Source organism: Mobula birostris, chromosome 29 (genome assembly GCF_030028105.1).
Source record: "Mobula birostris isolate sMobBir1 chromosome 29, sMobBir1.hap1, whole genome shotgun sequence".
Lineage (NCBI taxonomy): Eukaryota > Metazoa > Chordata > Chondrichthyes > Myliobatiformes > Myliobatidae > Mobula > Mobula birostris.
In genome coordinates, this window is record NC_092398.1 from 25,520,786 (window position 1) to 25,530,890 (window position 10,105).

A 10,105-nucleotide genomic window follows, 5' to 3' on the forward strand; every position below is an offset into this window, starting at 1 on the left:
TCTGCATTCCTATCCATGACACAGCATGTGAATGTTTGCAGAAGCGGAGCCACCATTGTTACAGCACTGACTGTTGCGGTACGCCACAGGTAAAAGTGGAAGAAGCACTGGCTCTGTGTAACTTGAGGGGGTTACTTCGTGTAGTTTAGAAGACCTTTGTGTGATATTCACGTTGGATGTTGAAGTCTTGGGAGCCCCACGGGCAACTACATGTATGTGAGGTGCGTCCAGCTGCAGATACTGCAAGACCGTGCTATGGATCAGTAGCAGCAGCTGCAAGACCTTCGGCTTCTACGGGAGAGTGAGGAGATCATCCATCAGAGGTGCAGAGTCTGATAACTGAGTGAATATCATGGGAAGAAATTAGACCATGAATAGGCAGTTACCTCACAGCAGATCCTGGGTAAGTTCCCTGAATTCTTAGTATATCATTTTGGATAAAATTATTTGAAATATCTTCTCAGCAGAATGCCACGGAGACCAGGTGGGTTGTACTGCCCATGGATTGCAGAAGGGAAAGAGAGAGAGTCGTGAGCAGTTGAGATGGAGGACTCAATAGTGAGAGGAATCGAAAATAAAGATGGTTGATGTGAACAGGACACACGGGTGGTCTGTTGCTCCCTCCCAGGTGCTATGGACTCGGATCGCGTCCATAGCATTGTCCAGGGCGAGGGAGAAGAGTCTGAAATCTTGGTACAAAGAGGTTCCGCAATGACGATTTAAAGAGCGGGACAAAATACTGAGACGCAACACTTTCAGGATTACTGCCTGATTTGGCAGATAAATGCATGGCTGAGAATTTGGAGCAGGGAGAGAAGTGCTTCAGGTTCTTGGATCATTCACATCTCTTCTACGGGAGGCATGACCTGTACAGAAGGGAAGGGTTGCAGCTGAAGCCGATGGGGACCAACATTCTCGCACACTGGTTTCTCAATGCTACTGGGGAGGGTTCAAACTAATTTTGCAGGGGGGTGGAAACCGAAGGGAATGGGGTCAGAGCAGCGCGGATGGTAAAAGAGAAAAGATAGCATGCAGTCAGTCTGTTCGGAAAGGCGGGCAGAATATCGAACGAAAGAAAAGCTACCAGCAGAGTGAGCATCTGTGCATTAGGGATGCAGAATCAAAACGGGTTACAATACTGTTCTCAACGTCTAATCAGCACATCAAAACGGCGCTCTTACAAATTGTCGCGTATGATCTTGTGGACATCACTGATTCAGTGCTGTAAGATTGCTTGGTGGGTAGCTGAATTTCCTTTGTACATTGTATCGAAAGGGTATGAACATAGGCTGGGGTTGTGGCATCACTCTGCTGTTAGACAATGGCATCAAATACTAAGATATGACATAGGACAGGAAGATGTTGAATCCTTGTCAGTTCAGTAATGAAACTGCAATGGAAATGGACCCTGATGGCAGTATATGCAGCTCTCCAAACAAAAACTGGAATGTAGGCTGCAGAATACAACAGAAACAGAATTGGCGTACCAAAAGGGAAAGGTTATGATAGTAAGGGGAAATTTTAACATGAAGGTAGACTGGGAAAATTAGGTTGGTAATACAACTCAAAAGAGTGTGAATTCAGAAGGACCGAGACAGTTTTGGAGAATGGGCACAGAATAGGCAAATTAAATACATTTTTGAAAAATGCATGATCTTGCACATCATCGGTCGAAATAATTCTGCAGACTATTTTCTAACCAGACTGAAATCGAAACGTCTGAGAAGCAAAGGAACTTGGAAGTTCTTCTGCAGAGTACCGTAAAGGTTTATATACAGTTTATGAAATGGAGGTCCTACGTGAACCCCAGAAAGCTAATGAAATGCCGTTAACAAATAGTTACAATTCAATGCATTCAGATTTACTACCGGTCATTCCTTATACTTTCTGATCTGATACATCTAACCCGAAACGAATCTGGAATCATCACCTGTATGCACGACCAACTAGAACAGAAAAATTTACCAAACGAAACACTCGAGCACGTGAAGCCACGCAGAACAAATGTTAATTGAGTTGTGCCTGCCCCAACAATGTCAAGCATCAGTACAAAAATTCTCATTGTTTAACCCACAGCAACTAGAGTGGCTGGCCTAATTACTAAAATATAGAGTCTTTGTTAATCCCAATAGACAGAAAGCAGAAACAAAGAGGTTCCTTGTTCTATGCCTACCTTCTGAACAAATCACTCCTGCATCCTCTCTGTGAGCACAGTTATGACTCCCCCATCCTCGGAAGGAACATTCCCCAAGGGCGGATTCATTTCCATTGCACGCAACATCATCCATCCAGATATTCCCGCTGCCTTGCCCGAAATGTGCCCGCGGTATTGCTGCTGCAGCAGAGGGACAACCTAACTCATTGCAGACAACCTTGGCGTCTTCAGTGCTCCATCCATCGTCGCATACCGTTCCCCACTGTGCATTGTACCGCACCTCCACTCTCCCTGAACAACGATGGCTGCCACCTACCAGCCTTATTTCGGGCTCTGGAATGACATTGAAAGAGAAATTACTGTATTTTTTGGAGTTTCGCTTCAGGTATATTCAGTTCTGCATTCCTATCCATTACACAGCATGGGAATGTTTGCACAAGCGGAGCCACCACTGTTGCAGCACTGATTGTTGGGAGAGGCCAGTGATTAAAGTGGATTGTCAGGCATTGGCTCAAAGGAGTCTTCAGCACAGAAGAGGCACTGGCTCTGGGGAACTTGAGGGGGGAACTTAGTGTAGTTTAGAAGGCCTTTGCGTGCTATTCACGTTGGATGTTGAAGTCTTGGGAGCCCTAAGGGCAACTACATGTATGTGAGGTGCGTCCAGCTGCAGATACTGCAAGACCGTGCTATGGATCGGGAGCAGCAGCTGCAAGACCTTTGGCTTGTACGGGAGAGTGAGGAGATCATCCATCAGAGCTGCAGGAGCCTGATAACTGAGTGACTGTCAGGGGAAAGAATTAGACGATGAATAGGCAGTTAGCTCACAGCAGCTCTTGGGTACCCTGAATAATAAGTATATCATGTTGGATACTATTTTTTGAAATATCCTCTTAGCAGAATGCCACGGAGACCAGGTGGGTTGCACTGACCACGGAAAGAGAGAGAGTCGTGAGCGGTTGAGATGGAGGACTCAAGAGTCAGAGGAATCGAAAAAATACATTGTCGATGTGAACGGGACACACGGATGGTCTGTTGCTCCCTCCCAGGTGCTATGGACTCAGATCGTGTCCATAGCATTGTGCAGCGGGAGGGAAAGCAGCCTGAAATCTTGGTACAAAGAGGTTCCGCAATGAGTATTTAGAGAGGTGGAAGAAATGCTGAGACGCAACACATTCAGGATTACTGCCTGCATCACGCGCCAGGGACAGTAGAAATAGAATGATTTTGCAGATAAATACGAGGCTGAGAATTTGGAGCAGGGAGTGAAGTGCTTCAGGATCTTGGATCAATCATTCAGATCTCTTCTACAGGAGGGATGACCTGTACAGAAGGGAAGGGTTGCAGCTGAAGCCGATGGGGACCAACATTCTCACACACTGGTTTCTTAGCGCTATTGGGGAGGGTTCAAACTAATTTTGCAGGGGGGTGGAAACCGAAGGGAACGGAGTCAGGACAGCGCGGATGGTAAAAGAGAAAAGATAGCATGCAGTCAGTCTGTTAGGAAAGGCAGGCAGATGATCGAACGAAAAAATTGCTACCAGCAGAGTGAGTATCAGTGCATTAGGGATGCAGCATCAAAAAGGGTTACAATACTTTTCTCAACGTCTATTGAGCACAACAACAGAAATAGAAATGGTGTACCAATAGGGAAATGTTATGATAGTAAGGAGAAATTTTAATATACTGGTAGATTGGGAAAATTAGGTTGGTAATAGAAGTCAAAAGAGAGAGTGAATTCAGAAGGACTTGGATTGTTTGGGAGTATGGCATGGAAACGGCAAATTAAATACAATGTTGGAAAATGCATGGTCTTGCACTTCATCAATAGAAATAATTCTTCAGACTATTTTCTAAACAGAATAAAAGCGAAACATCTGAGATGCAAAGGGACCTGGGAGTTCTTGTGCAGAACACCCTAAAGCAGGGATGGCCAACCTATGGTACATGCACCAAAAGTGGTGCATTCCACCCCAGAGATAATAATAAAAAAGTAAGCCTACTCATGCAGAAATTATTAACTAAAAACCAATTTGTAGAAAAGAAAATCTATAACAGGAATTCAAGTAGCTTAGATCTGGAAATGGGTTTTACTGAGAATAAATCTAAAACTTAGCTGTTCTTTTTAGCGATTTCATTATTTTGCGCACATCTTTTGGCAAATGTTATCTTCTTTCACATTAATCTGTTTTCAATTTTAAAAAATTATTAATGAGTCAAACTAGAAAAGGAGGACTTTTGTTCTGCAGTCGTTCCATAACTGTTCAATCTCTGTTTGATACTTGTTTGATCCTGAGGCGCCAGGCATCTGCACCAGCGGTGGGTCACAGGTTTTTGCCAGTCAGTTTACAATTGACACTCGTGTGCTACGGAGTTATGCTTTGTTCGTCCTTCGTGAAAATTTGCAGTTTTGTACTTTTTTGAAAAACTAATCTTTGTTTTTTCCATTCAGTGACCCATCACAGTGCAAAAGAAAAGCAGAAAGTGATAGTAAGCAGAAAGTGAATTCAATGAACAGAGGGAAAATGAGTTCTTATTTATAGCGCGTCCGTCAGGAAAACCATTGTGCATTGTTTGCAAAAACACTTTCTCACATAATAGAAGACATGATCTTAATAGACACTATAAAACACAACATCAGACTGAAATAGAAGGAAAACTGAAGCTGGTGCTTGGGTCTGAGTTATGGAAAGACTATTTGAGTAAGAAAAAGGAAGAAATGAAAAGACGACAAAATATATTTGTTAAAAGTCTCATTAAGGTAACTAATGTTTATCTTGTTTTATATTAAATCAATATATCATGTAAAAATGCTACATACGTGTATATGAACATATTTTTACAAGGATTGAATGGGGGTACAAGAATTGTATGGCGCATCTGAACTCGTGCGTGAAAAAGTTGACACATAGCCACCCCTGCCCTAATGGTTTATATGTAGTTTATGAAATAGAGTTCCTACGTGAACCCGAGAAAACTAAGGAAATGCCGTTAATAAATAGTTACAATTCACTGTTCTGAATACAGATTGATTACCGGTCATTCCTTATATTTTCTGATCTGATACGTCTTATCCTATATGAAGGTGGAATCAGCACCTCTGTGCACGACCAACTAGGACATAAAAATTTGCCAAATGCAACACTCCAGCGTTTTAAGTGATGCAGAAAAAATGTTACTTAAGTTGTGCCTGCCTTAACAACGTCAAGCATCAATACATAAATTTTCATCGTTTTACCCACAGCAACTAGAGTGGCTGTCATAATTATAAAAGTAGAGTCTTTCTTAATCGCAATAGAGAGAAAGCAGAAACAAAGAGGTTCTTTCTTCTATGCTGACCTGTACAATTCACTCCCGCATCCAATCTGTGACTGCAGTTATGAATTCCCCATCCTCGGAAGGAACATTCCCCAAGGGCGGATTCATTTCCATTGCACGCAACACCATCCATCCAGATATTCCCGCTGCCTTGCCCGAAGCGTGCCCCCGAGATTGCTGCTGCGGCAGGGGGACAGCCCAACTGACTGCAGACAACCTTGGCGTCGTCAGTGCTCCATCCATCGTCACATACCGTTCCCCATCGTGCACTGTGCCACACCTCCACTCTCCCTGAACAACGATCGCTGCCGCCTACCAGCCTTATATTGGGCTCTGGAATGACATTCAAAGAAGAAATTACTGTATTTTTTGGAGTTTCGCTTACAGGTATGTTCAATTCCACGCTCCTGGCCATAACACAACATGTGAATGCTTGTAGAAGTGGAGCCAGCATTGTTGGAGCGCTGATTGTTGGGACGGGCTACAGGAGGAAGTAGATTGTCAAGCACTGGCTCAAAGGAGTCGTCGGCACGGAAGTGGCACTGGCTCTGGGTAACTTGTCTGTTTGAGTTTGTTATGTTTCGCTTTCTTCTTGTTGTGTCAATTATACTTACTATAGCTTAAAAGGCCTTTACGGGTTATTCACTCCTGATGTTGGGAGTCTTGGGAGCCCCATGGGAGACTACATGTGCGTGAGGTGCATCCAGCTGCAGATACTGCAAGACCATGCTATGGATCGGGAGCAGCAGCTGCAAGAACTTCAGCTTGTATGGGAGAGTGAGGAGATCATTCAGAGGATCTATGTCACTGCCTCTTACACCTGGGTTGAACTTTGTTCTTTGCATGCAGGGTTGGTAAATTATCTCAATGTCACAAGGACATCACTAAATTTGGTGGGGGGAGGGTGGGGAAAGAGTAACACCCTGGGCAAATTTTCACTGCTAATGTCATGGTCTTTCTGTAGAAGCAGTGTTTGGGGTTTGGTTAGAGATGTTGGCCGTCCAATGAGGGGAGTGTGTTTTCATGCTGTATGCCTGCCACTGAGCTGATCTGGGTTTTGTTATCGGCAAAAGATGGAGAGAGAAGGTGCCAGAAAGGAGAGTTCGCAGACACCAGCAGGCAGTGGCCTTGGAGTGGGGCCAGAAGTTGATGACGGCCAGGGAAATCGATGGAGGACCAGCAGAAGGGAAACCGTGAACTCCAACTTGCACACATTAGACTGTTTCACTGAAATGGGCTCTTTTCTTTTTGTTTTTCTTCACTAACACTTTAGTCAAATTAAGAATCAAAAAGCTAAATCATTTAATTGTATATGGTGTACAGTCCATTATTCTGTGGTACTGATTTGTAACAAGAGGAACAAACCACACAGCATCCACACAAACAAGAGGTTTTGCACCTCAAAGTTCACACATTTGGCGTGGCCAGAGATTATCTTCCCTTCGACTTACGTCGCTGACTGAACCTGAGGGTTACCCTTCCATCAAATCTTGCCTCAATCTTCTACCAGCAAAGAATGCAGTCCTAACCGATGTATTCCTTGTATCAGATCTGAAACTTCAACGAATTTCTATCCTTGTGTGGTGGAACGTATATTAACCGAATGTATTACGTTCTGGCAAGGAGCACCAATATCCTTAAAGGGAAATTCCTACAAAAAGCAGTATATATGGCCAAGTCCATCAAGAATAAAACCGTTGCCTCCATTGAGCACATCAACACTGTGTGCTGTCGCAAGAAAGCAGCACCCTTCGCCAGGCAAACCATCACCCAGGTTATGCTCTCTTTTTGCTGCTGCCATCAGGCAGATGGTATAAGACCCTCAAAACTTATACCATCAGGTTCAGGACAGTAATTACCCCTAAGAATAAGGCTGTTGAACCAAAGGGTATAACCACTCAACTTCACTTGCCCCTTCACTGAACTGTTGCCGCAACCTGTGACAAGATTTCAAGGACCTCTCACTTCCTCACCACATCTTTTCGGTATTTATTACTTATTTACTATTACGGTCGTATTTTTTACATTTTCTCAGTTCAAGCTGCTAAGGTACGGCCATAGTCAAGCACATTCATTTCACAAACAGGAAAAAAAAAATCTGCAGATGCTGGAAATCCAAATTGAGGAGGGGTGACCTCTACATTGCACCTGAACCCAAGAGAGACAAATATTCTCTCACGCTGTTTGTTTAAGCTCTTGGGGAGGGTTGACACTAATTTAGCATGGAGATGGGAAATGGAGTAAAGGGACTCAGGATATGAAAGGTGTTAAAACAACAAGAGTAGCAGGCAGTCAGATTGTTAGGAAGGACAGGCTAATGATCGGGCAAAATGCAGAAAGCGGGGTGAGTATCATTGCATTAGGATGCAGAATAAAAACAGGTTGTGAATACTGTACTCAAAGGCTTTGTATCTCATTGCAAATCAGTTTTATTTGTCACATGTACATTGAAACATACTGTGAAGTGCATCCTTTGTTTCAACTACCACAATCTGAGAATTGTGCTGGACAGCCATATCTGTCACCACGCTTCCATCGCCAACCCACAACTTACTAACCCTAATGTATCTCTTTGGAATATGGGAGAGAACCCATGGGATCATGGGGAGAACATACAAATGCCATAAAGACTGTAGCAGGAATTGAACCCCAATCACAGGCACTGTAAAGAGTTACACTACCATGCCGTCTGTGAGAGGAAACAGTTCATGAAAATGCTCACCAAGTTCCTGGTCTGAACTGTTAAAGATCCAGATGGGGTAGCACGGTAGTGCAGTGGTTAGCAAATGTTTTATAGTACAGGCGACTTGGGTTCAATTCCTGCCACTGCCTGGAAGGAGTTTATATGTTCTCTCCATGCCCCATGGGTTTCCTCCCATATTCCAATGATTGATAGGTTAATTGGTCATCGTAAATTGTCTCGTGATTAGGCTAAGATTAAATTGGGAACTGCTGGGTAGTGCGGATCAAAGGGCCAGAAGGATCTATTCCATGCTGTATCACAATAAATAAATAAATAAATAAAATTCTGAAGCTTGAATCCTGAAACAGCCCTGAAAACCATTTCTTAGTGTATTCATAGCAAATAGCTAGACTCGGGTTTCTTTTTGCTGCTGGTCCGCGTCACTTCCTCAGTCTCAGACACTGACTCTATCTGTCTCCAAGCGTCAGAACCTGAACCAGTATGTAGACTTGGGGGAGAGAACGTCGACTCAGACCATGAGAGGCCTGCGTCGGGCATTTTCATGCCTTACAAGGCGCAGATTGTAGACTTGATGTTGTTGTTAACTCCCTACATTTTAAATCACACATGTGGTATGCTCACAAAAAACAACTCTGTCCACGAGCTGATCATCATTCACTCCATCCTGCCTTCCGCCTGGCAAAACCCCCACCCATGCTGTTGTTAACTCCAGATTTTACTGTTCCACACCCTCCAGATTGACATCCCTCATTTTATCTTCCTTAAACACAACCAACAGTTTCTTGTCAAACACCTGAATGCTGTGCTGTGTCTCAGAGACCTACGGGTTAGGATTACTAAGTCGTGAGTAAGCTGTTGCCTCAGGAAGTGTGACCCCACCACCTCCCAGCACATCTTTGGACTGTGTTGGCCATTGATGGAAATAACGCATTTAACTCTATGTTCGACGTACACATGAAAAACAAAGCTAATCTCTCTTTAAGACTCGGAGTTTAATCTAGTTGAGTAATAAAGGAACACCCAGTTCACCAGCTGGCGCTGTAATGGAGATCTCTTACAACCCAACAGGGATCATAAAGTGTTTCACAAAAGTGATGTTATGATTCCAGTTTGGTTCACACAAGATGGCCCAGAAAACAGAATGACCAATGACAATGTCCTGCTGACAGTTCGCAAATATGCTTCTTTTACTTCATCGTCTTCCAAGTGAGGTTCCACTATTAATTGGCGTGCCATTGGAACCTGTAATTTATATTTTGATGGTGTGTTTTTGGACTAGTTGAGCAATCTGGTGCTTTGCTGTCTCCAAGGAAATTCAGTGAGGTTTGGAGCAGTGTGTGGCCTAGAAACATGATCGAGACTGTTGCTTTTCTCCAACTGAGGCATCAAGGGTACGAGCCCATGATTAACTCCATTGCTTTTCTCCAGTTGAAGCATTCAGCAAGGTTGAAGTCAACGAGGATGAGCATCGAGGACGAGCAGATGTTCACCTTGATTCAACCTGCCGGTGTATGATTGGTATTCCTCTCCCTCTCACCATCTGCTGTCGGAAGGAAATGCAGGAGTCTTGGGATCAACATTGCAAGGGTCAATTGGAGACTCATTTTGGGAGACTTTGTAGTTCATATTGGATATGTGCCTGGATTCCGGTTACTTTTGTTTTAAAAAGCCATTTTTGAGTCGTTTGATCAGGGCGATCTATGCGATCTGCGTCACTTCTGCATAAGAATGCTATACCCTGCAGAATTGTTTTCTGCAAATACACTGTGATAATAAATCTACTGTGAATATTAGAATTACTTTCATTATACCAATATTTTTATGAGTATGCCTTCTTAGGGTGAAAATGACATGCTACTTCAGATTGTGAATATTTTTAACATGGAGTGCCTCTTGTACATCATTTACCACATGACGTTGACAAGAGTGAG

The 10,105-nt window shown here is 43.5% G+C and overlaps 1 protein-coding gene across 1 annotated transcript; it reads right to left on the reverse strand.

The window, feature by feature from the left end:
* Nucleotides 1-253: 253 nt before the first annotated feature.
* LOC140190163 (scavenger receptor cysteine-rich type 1 protein M130-like) lies at nt 254-5,885 on the reverse strand. The gene is made up of 3 exons (XM_072246674.1): nt 5,492-5,885; nt 2,174-2,488; nt 254-291 (listed from the first exon to the last, which is right to left on the reverse strand). Exons 1-3 carry the CDS (start codon nt 5,883-5,885, stop codon nt 254-256), a joined length of 747 nt encoding a protein of 248 aa, XP_072102775.1.
* Between the last annotated feature and the right edge of the window lie 4,220 nt (nt 5,886-10,105).